Below are 15,972 nucleotides of genomic sequence, written 5' to 3'. Positions count from 1 at the left end.
GCCCCTTTTACTTTTACCCCCGTTACTTGTCACTTTCCTATTTTTCTCATTTCTGAATCTCGCATTATAGACTTGTTTGATTTTTATGTCGATTCTTCTCGTTACCGTTTGTTTCTAGGTGATATGCGATTTTAATATTACGCATGAAATTTTTTTCAACCCTTTAAGCATCTTCCGCCATTGTTACTGCCCTTTTTCTAAGTAACACTACAGAAATAATCGTTTTGAACTTCTTACGGAGAAACGAAATTGGAAGATGTTGCAAGTTGTAAATTCAAATGTGGGGTACATTATGCATTAATATCCTTACACTACTAGTGTAAATTATATACCCCATAATAGGATTTTTTAGTATGAACACTAGTGATAAATTAGATACTTACCTTGAAACAGCATAAAATTTCGGATGGTAGACTAGTTACCTTTTTTTGATGACTCCTAAATTGCTTCAGAAGCTTGATAGTTCAGTAGTTATCAAGAGAAACTATATATCATTGACACTGTGTTTCTTTTTTAGTAATTTATTTTCATAAATTTCATATAACTGTACACAACATTGGCAATTGTGATTTTTCTTTTCTGATGTAATTGATTTTGGTAAAGACATTACTCGTACAAACGTCACTGAATGTACATGTCGGAATAATACATAATTCTAAAGTTGCAAAGCTCTAAACTGAACATAACTAGTATTATAGATTTTTCTCGATTGAATAAAACTAATTGCATAAATTATTAATTAAATGCGTCAAAAGAAATAAGAGCAAAATAAAGAATATATTTCTCTCTTGATTTGTACAATTTTCGTCCACTCAAAGAAACAAAGATTCTGTTGATAATAATATATATAAAACGAAACAATATCCAGTAATATTAACAGTGATTACATTTAATAAAGAACGAAAATTGCAGTTACAGTTGCAATTGAACTGAAAAACGAGTAATGGGTAACTTCGAACTTTGTTTAAAATAGTGATGCTTAAAAAATCAAGTAATTCGAAAAGCTAATTTCCTTTATTGTTTAAAAATGTTTTATCATTCGTAAAACAACGCTTAACCATTGTTTCTCTTTTCTTCTTTTTTTTGGCAATTCTTTCCACTTAATTATTAAACTGTACCCAGGTAATCCTATTCCGATTGACCAGTCTTGTAATCATCAATAGCAAGGAAAATATAAAAATTTGAACCGTTAAAAAACAAAGCAAGGCACAAAAACAAAAATATCGTGTACAACGACGAAATATATTCCCAAAGGTACCAGCAGTGTGCTAATGACTTTCATAATAATTAAGTCACAAAAAATGATATGTCCATTTCTGATCCCCGCTAAATATTCGTGAATTGTTAGATGAAAAAAAAAACAATGAACAGTAATTTCTAAACATACTAATTGAAATTATAGCACCTGCAACCAGGAACAAATTTTTCTGCGCGTTTAAATTTTACAATTACATTAGTTTTTTCATCTCGCGACCCCCATGTGATTATATACTCTATATAATCCCTTACATATCCAATATAATACCAACGAGATACTTTTTGTATTAAATCATGTTCATTCTTATTGTGTATACGCGATCTTTATCTGAGATTATGGAAGAAGCTTGATAATCGTCGGCCGACATTATCATCGTTCTTCAACATTAAAAATGTCACTTAAAATGAAAAGTCTCTTGAGAAAGAGGAAATGATTTCTCCTTCGTTATTAAGGAAAAGGCGTGATGATGGACCATTTGCATTCTTCCTGCCATCGCTTACAAATAAAATTTATGTGATCGTGTCTTAAATTCTGACAACCTCGATAATGTGGAAACGTGTCCCTTAATCCACTGTCGAAATTTATCTTGTTCCCACTATCTCTTCGCAGAATGAAAACTTTTATATTCAGCCAAACGTATCTTTCGTACGTACGATATTGTAAACGATGGACCGAGATCATTTTTCCATTTTTCAGGACAAATATTCGGACTTTTCTTTTTTTTTTCTTTTTTTTTGTTAACCGTACATATCCGCGATGTAAAATGTTCATCATAAGGCTAGCTCTTCGAATTCCTTCAACAAGTCAGCTTCTTTCTTTATCTTCTCCAATTGATTGATTTCTAACTTCTTCCCAGCCTCTAATTGTTCTTTTAATTTTGTAATTTGATCTAATTTCTACAGTGAACAGAAGATATAGAAGTTAAAATCACCGAATGTTACTTCCATTACTTACACGACTAGTTAAATGAAAATTCTTACCGCTTTAATTCTTTTGAATTTTTTACTTCTTTCCACCTCATCGATTTCAGGAACATTTCCAGAAGTTAAGCTTTGATTTTTTGTGCTCGTAGTAACTTGTCCATTTGTACTTGTGTCGATAGATGCAGAAGCTTCCGAGTCCTTCTTGTCTTTCTTTGTCTTTTGCTTCGTTTTGTTTGCTAAAAGAAATGTGATATCTGTGTCGATTCTGCAGACGACAATCATACTTTACAAGTAATCACATAAATTTTCCTTACCAGCTTTTTTCGTCTTCCCAAAAGGATAGGTAGGTACTGCGAAAGGTAAACTTTCTCCTCTGGCGGAAGGTGGTCGATATGCTTGTTTTGAAGCTTTAAGCAAATCACACGCAAAACTTTATATCCTACTTACTAAATACGTACTGTAAAACAATTGATACAATAGTCTGATCACATTGTCGAGTGTTATAAAGTATCTTTACCTTGTGGCTGGCTAGGAGCAATACCCTCAACAGCTTTATAACTGATTGTTTTCTCTGGAAATGTGCTTGATGGGAAAGTCTGCCAAAGTACTTCCCAAAGTTCCTCTTGTTCATTCCATGGTCGCTCGTATAATAATGTTCCACTGTAATGCCAGATTTTGAATCTGTAAATAAATACTGATTTTTAATTAATGTGCTTATAAAGATTATGATACAGTTATCACTTACCCGTTACCCATTCGAAGTCTCGGTGCTGTGGTTGCAGTCATAAAATGTTCTCCATCTGGAGACCACTGAAGAAGCGTGGTATCGGGAGCTTCTGCTTTAGCAATTAATTTTTTCGTATCGATATCCCATAACTCGACGTGACCACGGAGGTTACCAAATCCAGTCAATAGAAGAAGTGCACAATGGTTAAGGAAACGAATCGCTCAGTAAGTATAAAAACATTTTATATCGAATAAATAATAAAAAATATTGTAATGCGAAAAAGGATATTATTTCCCTGTGGATTATAGTAAATGCTGTTCCGATGCAAGGCACCGAACTCAAATATTTTCTCACACTTAAGATTAAATAATGTGGCTTCGGCTGGCATGAAACCATAAACTACACAGAATTCATTGTTTTTTGGAGACCATTGTACTTCGTGTATAGGACCTTCTTTACCTAATTAAAAAATTATAATAAATAATAATAATAATTATAAATATGGAAAACTTATAAGTTTATGAACTGCAATGACAAACAAATTACTAACTAAGCATAAGCATAGCAGTTTCCCCTTTTGTATTAAGATAATGTAACGTCTGTTTTCCATAGTACGAAGCGCCTGTCTTATCAACCTCTGTACTTGTCAGCAATAAAGCATGCGCTCCGGTGTTATTCCAGTAAACATTCACTCTGTCCGCCTAAAAAGGAGAATTATACAATTTCTAAGGAGAAATAAATGTTGTGAGCATTTTACGAAAGCAATACAATACCTGGAAGAAGCTTTTATTTGCCACAGCACGTGTAGGTTCAAAATCAGGGTATTGAAATAATCTGCCGAATGAAGGCTGACCAGGCTTTCCTATGATACAAATAATAGGAAATACAAAAGCAATTCCATACTTGTAGTGAAATTAAAAACATAATATGTACATTTGGTATTCAATGTGGAGAGTACTTAGTTTTACATCGTTTCATATAACGATAGAGCACAAATGTTATTCATCGCGTTAATTTGAAGCCTATGATATCAAGTTTATAATTACCTCTTGAACATTTCTTTATTCCCTATGATTTTATTTCTGTACTTACATATGAAAGTGTACACAGAATAGTCAGCAAAATTTCTCATTATTTGTCGATCCCGATTATTGTACCTAAGTACTCGTGTATATCACAAAATACCATTACGTATTAATACTCAGTCGTACTTCCTTACAATATTAAAATGTTCTACAGATATAATTGTCTTATATAATCTTCATTCCACCTGTGCGTTACACGCCTGATGCATATTTGCTTCATAATGAGAGAAACTGAAATAAAAAAGTACTTCATAAAATATGCCAATTTTTATCTCAGCTACACTTGAACTACTACTAAAGCACTTCGTAATTTATATACTTCAATCAACAAAGTACGGTATTTAGTTATCAATTGCATAGTCTCGTATTTATTTCGATGTTCATTTTGCAATAACTGGTGTAACATTTGTTAAATAGCATTGTGAAAAAAAAAAATGATGTACTCTCCACATATAAGTACCCTGACAAATTATGACTGTATTCAAAATTGTAAGATTAAATGAATACAAACAAAATGTAATTACCAGGCATATAACAGAGAATATAATACGTGGAACAAATGGGAGATATACTAAAACTAGCAACTTTGGCTATGTTTATTCTGTGAGCAACTTTTTGAAAATTGGCATCCTCGTACAGAACGACGTCTGCACCAATTATCATCCCACAGATTTTCTCGTCGCTTGACCATTGGGGCTGCCTGAATAAATGTGATATAAATATAGCTACATACTGTAAAAAATTTACCAAATAAGTATACATCCTGAACTAATCTTACGGAAATATATTGATGATCAACAAATATAATATGGTTCTCTTAAAATTATTACGTATCATTGAAACATACTACTTCGAAAATGTATAGATTATTTGTATATAAATACAATTTTCCTCAACTTATCATATATACAAAGAGTGAACAAAAAATTAATGTCACATAACAACAAGATATTTTCACAGAAGTTTAGAATATATAATTTTACCATTAATATGTAAATGTTTTTTTAGTGAACAAGTTTTAGAACAATTGTGTACATAATATATTACCAATCTGTTTGTTTCTTCTGTATAAAACCCTTCACTAATTCTCCATTCTCTGACTTCCATATATGAAGATTTGGTGATGCTTGTGGATTTGATTGTACCACTGGAATAAAAGTACTGATATATTATAAATACTGTTATTATAATGAAAATTACTTATTTATAACAAACGAATTAGCCATGAACAACTTCTTGTTATGCTATTATGATCTTATAAAATATAACAACATATATGAAATGAATCTACTACATCAAATAATATTAGACAGCAGAAATAATTAATAGAATAATAATAAATGTAATACCCATGAAAGGTTCCCATGTCATAAAATATGTGCCTTTAGTGGAAAACTGTATTGAAAAGATTTTGGGTCTTTTGATCTCCGATATAATTTTCCATGTATTACAATCCACAATTTTGGTAGTCACCCCATTGGCCCATGCAAAGTAACGTCCTTCTGGACTAAAAATCATTGCTTTACATGTTTTACTGTCATCCTTAGGAAATGATTTAACTGGTTCGTACGATGGCGGGCCTTGTCCTAAACTGACCCCGATGGAACCTCTCACTATAAAGAAAATTGCATCTTTAATTTCTAATAACAAATATTACAATAAACAATATTATCTTAACTATAGTAATATATAACAAATACAAAATTCAGAATTTTATAGGTACAAACATTTTGTATTTACATTAAAGCGTTATAGAACGAAATATTAGAAAAATACTCTGATCAGACACAAATTTAAAATAACCACAAAACATTCACGAAAATCAATTAAAAATCATCGAAGTTGTACGCATAAAATTTCTCTTAATAATAATGCACACACGTATTTATTATATTATACGTAATATGTTTATTCATCCCTATAATATATTTATGTATTTTTCAGTAACAAAATGCCACATGACATATTTTTGTGCAGTCAATTGCCGCATGTGACGAACTTTACGAGCGCATTATAAACAGACAGGTGTTTAATATTGGCGGACATTATTCGGGGAGAAAATACCATGTGAAATTCAATCTTTAATTAAGAAAAATATGTAAGAGAATAGTACAAAAATGCTTACCAGCGACACAAGGAACGGTTAACGCCATTTTACCTCCGTTACCATGTGGTACCGTAATATCAAGTATCGACCACTCTTGCCAGATTGAGGAATTTGTCCCTTGAAAAGGATTTCTTGCACATGCGTCGCCAACATCGTATGCAAGAAGCACGTGCGCTCAGGGCCGTACATACTTGTATTTATAAACTGTATTGACATTTATCTCATCAATTTGGAGTTACACATTGATATTCATTTAACGAGCTGTTTATAATTACCCGATGATGTAATTACAGCTGTTCAAATAACCGATTAATAAAGATTGTGTACCGTGTTATTTGTTATCATAATGTTCACACATTTTGCATATTATCTTTATACTATGTATAAATACACATTTCGTAGTTCATACATCGCTTAAAGTAGAGCATGGAAAAGATATATATTTCTTTAGAGAAACATCTTGTAAAAGGACTTGAAGTCCTTAGTAGACTTTCGAATTTAAATACCAATAAAATGATTTCATAATTTACGCGCTGCGATCTACAACACGGAACTTCGTGCAATACCTAGATGGGAAAGCTACTTTTCGTGGCGTTTTCTAAAACGCTAACTAGGATGCACAATTATTTTATTTAACGGCCTACAACTTTTTTATAACAATTTTTTACTGTGTTAATAACGTGAGAAATTGACTATTCACGTTGAGAATATGTAAAACTTTAATTGTAATTAGTTGTCAGCTTTAGAACTAGTAGAAATATCAATCTACATAGTTACTTATACTGGTAACTTTGATATCGATTACTTTGTTCGATCACGTACGATTATAGCATAGATAATCGATCTTTCAACATTTTCCAAGTGAACATTTTCTTTCACTGATTTTAAATACAAAACTTAGTTTTAAAATGTACAACCTACTATTCAAAATTTTCAAATAGTTTACCGACAAGTATACATTTAACAAGTTATTTGTTATCAATGCAAAATCTCATATACCAAAGGGATATATTTAAGCGATTCACGAGATAAGATATATGTCTACAGCAATTTTTTAATTAAAGATCTAAAAACGTTTGCTATAAATATACCATCGATTTCAGCTGTTTCTAAAAGTTCGAAAACACAGTACTATTGTTGTTATATATATACTATTTGGAGATTTATCGTGAGTATACTAAAGTTCTATGTAAAAGAATTAGAATAATGAAAAATATAATATTAACTTACCGTATTAAATTGAATCCAAAAATAGATTAAGAGGTTCATTTCATAATATATCAGTAATATTATTCAACACGATTTGATGATGATAATGTTCAGTAATATTAAAATCCAGAAGGGTTTGCTGAACACCCTGTATACAGCAGAAATTATATGTCAGCATCGTCTTGCGTGGGGTATGGCAAGTTCATGTTTTAGGTGAGCATTAAAGAGACCCCGAGTTGTTTTGTTATAATATTGTTACTTTTTACTCGCTTACAGATATAGGTATATAAAAAGTGTGAGCAGTATAGCTAATTTACATAAATTGTACATGTCATATTATCCTGCTTTTGTTTCAGATTTGAAAGAGGTTATGTTTTTGTAAATAAAATTTCTAAAATAAATGGGACGACTTTATCGATTACATTTCAAAAAAGATTTTATTGTTAAAATCGTCTCATTCCAAAAATGTTTCTATTTACAGTTTTTCACAATACCTTTTCGAAATAAATTAATAATTATATTTTGTTTACTAGCAATGTGGACGAGTATGGCTTCGAAAGATCTCACGACTTTGACTATGAAACTTATGAAGATTTTATGTCCGAATACCTCAAAGTACTTGCTAAGAGAGCAAAGAAATGGGCTAAAATTATTGGTGAAGGAAAGTCATTGCAACGCAATATTACAATAAAGAGATATGTCCGTAAAGGTATACCAAGTGAACATAGAGGTTTGGTAAGTAACAGTAATATCTAAAAGAGTTTTATTTTATCAAACTAATTGAATGGATTAAAATGCTTAAAGGTATGGCTTGCTGTGAGTGGAGGAGAAGATATGAGAAATGCATCCCCAGATCTGTATGAAAAATTACTACAGTCTCCGCATAATAAGGAAGTTGCAGATATTATCAAAACTGACCTACCTAGAACATTTCCTGACAATATATTCTTTAATAACACAGAAAATCAACAGCATCAGTTGTATAATATTCTGTTAGCTTTTGCGCATCAAAATAAAACAGTAGGGTACTGTCAAGTAAGTGCAATTACACTATTAGCATCTCTGTAAATTTCATTTATGCAAGATTCAAATGAAGCTTTTATTAAATCATTTTCAACTTCTCTTAGGGTTTAAACTACATAGCAGGATTATTGTTATTAGTAACAAAAAATGAAGAGACAGCTTTTTGGTTGTTAAAAGTTCTAATAGAGAAAATTTTACCTGATTATTATACACCGACTATGGATGGTCTGCTTACAGATATAGATGTTCTTGCAGAATTTGTCAAGTATGTATTTTCTTCAGTTTTCACTGATAGTTTATAAGTTACATGCGTATGTATTGTTAATATTTTTTTAGGATAAAAATGCCAGATATTTATCAGCACGTCACAGATATAGGTTTACCTTGGGCAGTTATTACAACAAAATGGTTTGTTTGTTTATTTGCAGAGGTCTTACCGATCGAGGTAAAAATTAATCATACATATTTTTGATGTTAAGATTAAGATATAGTAACGTTTTATTCATTTCAAAGATTTTATATGTAGTATGTGTAGAGTTGAAAAAAAATTTGATTGTTACTGTAACGTTTCGTATTAATAATTGAATTCCTGTTTGGATTGCCATAAACTATAGAAGTACTGAATAAAATATTTACAACTTGGCAGACTACGCTGCGCATTTGGGACTGTCTTTTTTATGAAGGCAGTAAAATTATATTTCGTGTTGCATTGACTCTGATAAAAAGAAACAAGAGTAGCTTGCTCGCATGTCAAGATTTTACTATCTTAGCAGAATGTTTTAAAGAGATAACAAAGGACAGTATTGTTTTAAAGTGTCACGATTTCATGCAGGTAAATATTCCCTTGAGATTAAATACAATTCTGATGTATTAGGAATCATTAAGGAGGAGTAGTAGTAATGAAATCTTTCTTATCCTAGAGTATATTTACAATACCTGGATCACTGCCTGGTAGTACAGTTATGAAGCTACGAACAAAAATCTCGCGACAACGCATAGAACAAAAAGAAAACAAATTAGGACGATAGTGATAACAATAAGATTCTATCTGTCGAAATGACCTAGTCAATGTATCCTTCTACTGTAACTGCAAACCGATCAAGCTGTGTAAGATTGTATCATAATAATTAGGTTCTACAGTGTTCCTGTAAATATAAATTTAGCACGAAAGCATAAGACAATACACCGACGATGATGTTTGTATTTTTCATTTATATGATTCTTTATATATTCATTATTTGTAAAAACAAAGAAAGAATATGAAACTAATCACTAGTTCCATAATATATATTCCATAAGATTGTAATATACGTGTCTTAATTATATTAATATTATATGTATTGTATTAAGTATCTTAAGTACTGTAATTATTAGCTCAATTAGTCAGTATTGAAATCACAACCACCAACAATGTATTTATAAATAATTTTATTCTAAGTTAAATAAAATACAAAATTGATTTGCGTTGCCTAGATATGTACAGAAACATTTGTTTACTAGAATTAAATTTACAAATATAGATACAATACAAATCGTTATAACTAATTATTTGTTTAACTATGACTTCCTGGCTCATTTTTCTAGTAAATCCTTTGCTTCATTAATCTTTGCTGCTATGTAAGGAGATCCACCCCTATCAGGATGATTCACTGCCATGACTTTTTTAAAATGCTCTTTTACTTTTGCTTTGTTTGCAGTCGGGGAAACACCTAATATTAAACTAGCTTCACGTCGAGTCATTTTAGATTCAAAACCACCTTTATAGTATTTGTTGTTTGCCAATGTCTGCAAATGTATATTAAGTTACAATAATTGTAATAATTAATTTTTTTTAATTTGAAATGATTTACCTGTGAATCTAACTTTGGCATATTTTTAATAGCCTCTGCCATCTTTTGAGATAAAGTTGGCATCTTTCTCATGATATAGCGCCCAGTAAAACCCATTGCAGCAAGGCCTAAACCTGCTGCAATAAGTGAACTAGCCTAGGAAAAAATACAAATCAAAGGCTAAACTATGTACTCTAGACGTTACTGATTTTTAAACTCATAAACGTATATAATTAAACAATAGACTGAATTGTATCTATTAAAACAGTAACTCTGTTCTTATAACCTCAACTCCACTACAATTAGTGAATACATCAATAATGAACATATATTCACTTTCTGTTATTGTTAAATAATAATACTTTAAAAGTAGTAACAGGGTACTCATTATTAACAAAACGATGATAACATATACGTGTGCATAAGTTCACAGATCCTCGACGTTGCATACACATTTATAAATTATGAAATATTTTACACTGTACGTAAAGCACTCAACGTCAATGATTTATTCTTACGCATATTGACGAAACAATGATTAATAATTTTACAAGTGAAAATAGTATTTTCAATTAACTCTTACCATTTCAATGAAATTGCCAAAAACGCAAAAACTAACCGCAGATACCTATTTAACAACAGTTAAAATAACTTTGTTAGGTCATCGAATAAATTACTAGAGAGATTGTTCAACGTTTGTTATAAATAGACACCTATAATATTAACTTTTAAGTATTGGAAGTTCTGGAATTAGTTCCACTTTTCGCCACCAACTGGTGGGGGCGCCACAAATGTGCAGATTATCCGCCATCTTTGATTTTGCAAAAAGCGCGGGAAAAATGGGGATTTATGGGACATTTAGTGTCGCCCCCACCACTTTGGTGGCAAAAATTGGAACTAATTCCAGAACTTCGATAGTCGATTGGAACATGCTTCTTGCAGCTGAATGACGTTACTGCGCAATTAAATATATAGTATGAAATCACAAATGTACATATCGTACATATATATATATATATATATATACTCATATAAAGTATAAATGACCAATAGTACCATCTATGATAAAAAGGTTCAAACTACTAGTTCATTAGTACAATTTTCATGATTTCAGATGGTGGTACCGTACACTCGAACCTTCGTCGCCTTTACTCGCTGTAACCCGTGACAGTTAATATTTTCAGGCTGATGATTTGTCTAGTTCGGTGGATTTTTGTTCCGTGAGGTTGGTTACACTGATCTCCCTTGAGATGGCCGTTCTCAATTCATGGTAGAATCAGGTGGAATGGGAGACGTGTCCACACTCCACAGTATATAAAAGAGCGATGCTACCGCGGATCGGCTTCTGAACTGGGGCTGATTTATTCGTTGGATTATTCCTATTGTTTCTCTAATTAGACAATACGAATTATCCTCGCAATGGCCCTCAGTCAGACAAGCGTGGTGAGTAACAAATATGAACAAAAAAGACCACCGATCAAAGGAACAGTTAATTATGATCATTTTGATGACGGGAATGACGATTTTTATATCGTTTGACTTTTCTTCTTATCACCTATATCATTTTGATCCTCGTCTTTGTCCTTTTGATTCAGCAAAAACTGTAGTTTCGTACGAAATCTGTTATAAATTTATGTGTTATTGATCAGGGATGAATAATCATATTTTCATAATTTTTTGATTCTGTCGTTAGATGTATGATACCGTGTTGACGTACAAATGAATCCTCATTTTTCATATTTCTTTTCTCATTAATTTTTAGGAAAAAAGGTTCTTGATTATTTGACTCCCTGAGCTTAGGTTAGGGTTCACTGTAATGCTTTTAAATTTGACTAATTCCAAAGAGTCATTCACAATGTTACAAATTAAAGAACGCTGCGCGAAATATGAACTATTATAAATAGAAGATAGAAATTTTCATACTTTATTAACTACCATGAAAAATAATCTGATGTTGAAATAATTATGGTTGTTTCAGCTTTGCAAATAATATAGTTTTCAAATATTTTTGTTTGACAAATACTAGTATTTTGTTCCACAAACATTATGTTAATTGTTCTTATTTTCAATATGTAATTATTAAACTGCAAATGGTATGGGGCATTGGGGAAAGGATATTTAAGGCAGACTATGGAATCAGAATGTTTACATTCAATGTTCATAATAGGTATGTTGATATATGGAGTTGAGTTGTGGGGGTTTTTTTTATTAGAGGGATGATCATATAAAAAGGAATGGGTTGATTCAAGCTGGAGTGGATCTATTCAGAAGGTAATGAAAGAAAGTGGAAGAAAAACTTAGAAGAAGAGACATAGAGATCCAGCAATACGAACAAGATAGGAAAATAAAACAATGAAAGTACAACGAAAGTTACAAATTTATAAAAACAATAGGGGTGTCTGGAATATTTAGTTAATAGCCCAAGTATGATGTGGAAGTTCAGAAAAGTTGAATATATATTGGAAGATAGAGGAAGGAAGAAATTGTGATTTATGCAGGAACAAATTTGGAATGCTAGAATATTTGGCAATGGATTGTGGGAAAATAGAGAGGGGAATTAGGATAGAAAACATGGTGAGTGGAAGAAAGGACGAGAGTATGTAGGAATGGCTTAGCGATTTGGAATGAAAAAGGAGGGAGGAGAAGGAAAGATGTACAATAAGGTGGTCAGAAATAAGTTAGGATTTAAGATAGAAAGGAAATGAAAGGAGAGAGTGAACAAGAAGAATGCATGGATTAAGTTAGGATAAGTTGTAATCCAAGTCCAAATTTCTTGGCTGTGAGGCTGAAACAAAGAATCTATTAAACTACAGATGTCTGTGCAAAATTACATTCGTCTAGATCAATTTATAAAAACAGAACTAAACAGGGACATATATTCTTTACTAAGAATTTTACTAGATCTAAAATAAAAGGAACATTGTACTGTCAAAAGTCATCGACTTTCTTATTTTATTGAGTTTTATACCTTTTCGTCTAATATACACACATAAAATCACAGTTTAGTAACCACTTATTAAAACATGTACTTTAAAATGATATACAAGCATACTTAATGAGCAAGTAACAAATAATTTGTACATAATGTTCTTGTATATCAAATTACAAAATATATATTGACGTTGCAGCTAAAATTATACAATACTGTGATAGAGGATGTTATATCAGGAGTAAGAGAATCATTTATAGACGAAGGTGTAGATGAACAAGTACTGCAAGAGCTCAAACAAATATGGGAAACAAAACTAATGTCTAGCAAAGCTGTCGAACTTAATCCAGATCCACCGGAACCTCAGGTTCCTCAAATAAATACACACAAAGCTGTGCCTGTTAATAAAGGTACAATAATAATATTCAATAGTGTCTCAGAAACATTTACTAGAATTAAGTTATACATTCACAGCAGTGCCTCGTGTACACACGACGTACTAATTTTCATGAGCTTGCTATCACACACGTATCTACATTTTTCTAAAAATATTCCGTGCACACATAGTAAGTGTAAACAGCGCAGTCTTTGTTTTCAGGAGTAAATGTAGGAAATCATTTTGTACAACAAACAGGAGGAAATACGGTTCCACAACAAGCGTCTCAACAACAGCAACAGCAGCAACAGACACAACAGCAGCCTCAACAACAAACCCAAACCCATTCAACGACGGCTGGTATGCAACAACATGCCAATACGCCAGTGCAACAATTAGTAACGTCTACATCCGCGGTAATGGATCGGCAAGTGCCTATTCAAATCACATTACCGCCACAGACGGGCGTGCCAGACGCCCCACAAAGAGTTCTGACTATACAGGTTCCTGCGTCAGCGATTCAAGGTATACTGAAACGATTTTCTGTACAGTAATAAAACTAATCAGCCCTCAAACTGCGATGCTTCAGCTGAGTCGTGGTCTGTGAATTCGGGTCATTTCGACCCATAGTAATAATCCCATCTGTAGGATAAGGTTTTATATTCAATTGTGAATGTATTATTTCAACCAAATGTATTTTTCGGATGATATTTATGGAATATACCGTTATTGTTTAAATTACTGTACTAAAATCCGATTTCTTGACAGTCGACTGTTACAACAGGCGGGTGAAAATGATCCAGTATTCGTCGAGCGAGGGTTAAGCTTTGAATAAGTAGTTAACGAAGTTGCATTTGTTGTTAGGTAATCAATTGCATACAATCCTGACGGGTCCAGTTATCTCAGCTGCAATGGGATTGCCTGCCAATTTGGCGTCTACATTGCTCCAGCAGCATGTTAATTCTACCCTTCAAGGCCAAGCAACATTGACACCCCTCCAAGTTAGTCAGCCACTTCAGGTTGTTACACAGAGTACAAATAATGTCTCTCAACGGCCTGTACAAAATCAGGTGATTAATAGAAATGTTAATTTAGAGTTAAACAAATGTACATACCCCCGTTTGTCCTTTGTTATACACCGTGAAAATGATGCGATTATAAAGATAAGACAGAGCCGCAAATATAAGGAAGGAAGATTTGTACATTTGAAAATATTCCAACTTCGCAAAACGAAAATTAATTTCTTATTTTTTCTATCGCGTGTACAGAATAATATAGCACAATTAGACGGTCCACTTGGAGATTCATCGGATGATGATGAAGAAGAGGAAGAAGAGGATAACGAAGATGAAGAGGAAGATCTTGATGATAAAGAGGAAGAGGAAAACGATGAAGCTGCTGCAAGAGAAGAGGTATTTAAAGTCTAGTAATATATATGTATTACTGTAGTATAAATTGAGATAATAATACAAAATGTTAAAGGATATTCATACAATTCGAGAACTATTATCTACATTTATTAATGTGCATAATGGCATAATGCATTCTTTTCCTCAGGAGCCATTAAATTCGGAAGACGATGTAACAGATGATGATCCGCAAGATCTTTTTGATACGGATAATGTAGTCGTTTGTCAATACGACAAGGTATTTATACAAACAAATACAAACTTCATCTATTTCCGGAACGATATTATAAATACATTATAAACATTATATCTTAACTAATTCGACAACTTTTTTAAAAATGTCCTATAAATTTAGTCAAATCGTTGGTACTGACATTATGATCTAAATGTAAACTTTTAGATAACTAGGAGTAGGAACAAATGGAAATTCTACCTCAAAGACGGCATAATGAACCTCAGCGGTAAGGATTACGTTTTTCAGAAAATGAACGGGGACGCGGAATGGTAGAGATACTATATAAAACTATGGAAATCGACCTTGATAATGTGTTCACGTGAAATTGGTATACAAATTTTTCACTAGATTTTTGTTTTGACAAACATTTCTCTCGTTTTAGACGTGACTTTTAAGGATTGAACAGATATCACTATTGTTTGAAAGTTTATTCTAATAGGCTCGAATAGAATTCTAATTTCTTTTGAAAAAAAAATGCATTGAAACCTCTATTATTCGTATTAATATAAGACATGTTCTCTGTTTATTTATAAAGATAAGATTTTATGCTTTTGTTAAATGTATATGTCGCTAGATAAAATATATTATATATCTATACATGTTATATTTAATTAGTCATAACATCGTAAGGAATTATCAAATTTAAATTGAAAATAAATGCAACATATAAATTTAATATATCATAAGACAATATAACTAGAAAATGGAAATTACCATTTGTTTAGCATTTCTGAGCAACATACGTTTACAAAGACTCGAAATTCGAAGTTGCAAAGGAAAATCATTCAGAGACTAATTAAATCGAAAAGGAAAACATTCGAGTAATCTGGGTTTCACTGCATAATTAAGAGCTCAATATTAA

At 31.9% G+C, this 15,972-nt stretch overlaps 4 protein-coding genes across 7 annotated transcripts; 2 read left to right on the top strand and 2 right to left on the bottom strand.

Annotated features, from left to right (window-relative positions):
- Window positions 1-1,042: 1,042 nt before the first annotated feature.
- On the bottom strand, window positions 1,043-6,188 carry LOC107194712 (eukaryotic translation initiation factor 2A). Of its 2 annotated transcripts, none has more exons than XM_015584380.1 (12): window positions 6,119-6,188; window positions 5,343-5,606; window positions 5,041-5,140; window positions 4,518-4,693; window positions 3,682-3,770; window positions 3,459-3,609; window positions 3,197-3,367; window positions 2,927-3,101; window positions 2,699-2,841; window positions 2,496-2,588; window positions 2,239-2,417; window positions 1,043-2,154 (listed from the first exon to the last, which is right to left on the bottom strand). In XM_015584380.1, exons 1-12 carry the CDS (start codon window positions 6,144-6,146, stop codon window positions 2,029-2,031), a joined length of 1,695 nt encoding a protein of 564 aa, XP_015439866.1. In that variant the 5' UTR covers window positions 6,147-6,188; the 3' UTR covers window positions 1,043-2,028. The 2 variants fall into 2 exon arrangements, with proteins under 2 accessions (XP_015439866.1, XP_015439865.1); XM_015584379.1 differs by having other exon boundaries at window positions 1,044-2,154; window positions 2,699-2,862.
- Window positions 6,189-7,409: 1,221 nt separating this feature from the next.
- On the top strand, window positions 7,410-9,490 carry LOC107194713 (growth hormone-regulated TBC protein 1-like). Its single transcript, XM_015584381.1, has 7 exons — window positions 7,410-7,522; window positions 7,843-8,044; window positions 8,114-8,344; window positions 8,437-8,597; window positions 8,669-8,777; window positions 8,979-9,164; window positions 9,253-9,490. The coding sequence occupies exons 1-7, from the start codon at window positions 7,410-7,412 to the stop codon at window positions 9,358-9,360; spliced, it is 1,110 nt and encodes a 369-aa protein (XP_015439867.1). The 3' UTR covers window positions 9,361-9,490.
- Window positions 9,491-9,765: 275 nt separating this feature from the next.
- On the bottom strand, window positions 9,766-10,819 carry LOC107194879 (mitochondrial import inner membrane translocase subunit TIM14). Its single transcript, XM_015584588.1, has 3 exons — window positions 10,745-10,819; window positions 10,183-10,317; window positions 9,766-10,117 (listed from the first exon to the last, which is right to left on the bottom strand). Exons 1-3 carry the CDS (start codon window positions 10,745-10,747, stop codon window positions 9,905-9,907), a joined length of 351 nt encoding a protein of 116 aa, XP_015440074.1. The 5' UTR covers window positions 10,748-10,819; the 3' UTR covers window positions 9,766-9,904.
- Window positions 10,820-11,420: 601 nt separating this feature from the next.
- Window positions 11,421-15,383, top strand: LOC107194788 (transcription initiation factor IIA subunit 1). Of its 3 annotated transcripts, none has more exons than XM_015584487.1 (7): window positions 11,421-11,604; window positions 13,290-13,500; window positions 13,689-13,991; window positions 14,331-14,536; window positions 14,735-14,878; window positions 15,024-15,113; window positions 15,276-15,383. In XM_015584487.1, exons 1-7 carry the CDS (start codon window positions 11,581-11,583, stop codon window positions 15,381-15,383), a joined length of 1,086 nt encoding a protein of 361 aa, XP_015439973.1. In that variant the 5' UTR covers window positions 11,421-11,580. The 3 variants fall into 3 exon arrangements, with proteins under 3 accessions (XP_015439973.1, XP_015439974.1, XP_015439972.1); XM_015584488.1 differs by lacking the exon at window positions 11,421-11,604 and adding an exon at window positions 12,313-12,328; XM_015584486.1 differs by lacking the exon at window positions 11,421-11,604 and adding an exon at window positions 12,530-12,735.
- Window positions 15,384-15,972: the final 589 nt, after the last annotated feature.

The sequence above is a fragment of the Dufourea novaeangliae genome, unplaced genomic scaffold (assembly GCF_001272555.1).
Source record: "Dufourea novaeangliae isolate 0120121106 unplaced genomic scaffold, ASM127255v1 scaffold8, whole genome shotgun sequence".
Lineage (NCBI taxonomy): Eukaryota > Metazoa > Arthropoda > Insecta > Hymenoptera > Halictidae > Dufourea > Dufourea novaeangliae.
This window is presented reverse-complemented; position numbering and strand designations above follow the sequence as displayed.

What these genes read in the sequence shown, in the direction of transcription:
- LOC107194788 (XM_015584486.1), top strand. Translation starts at nt 12,673, where the DNA reads ATGCTAGAATATTTGGCAATGGATTGTGGGAAAATAGAGAGGGGAATT. An exon ending in AACGGCCTGTACAAAATCAG is followed by an intron (nt 14,537 to 14,734) that starts GTGATTAATAGA and finishes TCGCGTGTACAG; the next exon opens with AATAATATAGCACAATTAGA. An exon ending in AAGCTGCTGCAAGAGAAGAG is followed by an intron (nt 14,879 to 15,023) that starts GTATTTAAAGTC and finishes TCTTTTCCTCAG; the next exon opens with GAGCCATTAAATTCGGAAGA.
- LOC107194879 (XM_015584588.1), bottom strand. An exon ending in TGCCAAAGTTAGATTCACAG is followed by an intron (nt 10,118 to 10,182) that starts GTAAATCATTTC and finishes ATACATTTGCAG; the next exon opens with ACATTGGCAAACAACAAATA.
- LOC107194713 (XM_015584381.1), top strand. Translation starts at nt 7,410, where the DNA reads ATGATAATGTTCAGTAATATTAAAATCCAGAAGGGTTTGCTGAACACC. An exon ending in CAAGTGAACATAGAGGTTTG is followed by an intron (nt 8,045 to 8,113) that starts GTAAGTAACAGT and finishes AAATGCTTAAAG; the next exon opens with GTATGGCTTGCTGTGAGTGG. An exon ending in AAACAGTAGGGTACTGTCAA is followed by an intron (nt 8,345 to 8,436) that starts GTAAGTGCAATT and finishes AACTTCTCTTAG; the next exon opens with GGTTTAAACTACATAGCAGG.
- LOC107194712 (XM_015584379.1), bottom strand. Translation starts at nt 6,146, where the DNA reads ATGGCGTTAACCGTTCCTTGTGTCGCTG. An exon ending in TGGGAAGACGAAAAAAGCTG is followed by an intron (nt 2,418 to 2,495) that starts GTAAGGAAAATT and finishes CATTTCTTTTAG; the next exon opens with CAAACAAAACGAAGCAAAAG. An exon ending in AATTCAAAAGAATTAAAGCG is followed by an intron (nt 2,155 to 2,238) that starts GTAAGAATTTTC and finishes TGTTCACTGTAG; the next exon opens with AAATTAGATCAAATTACAAA.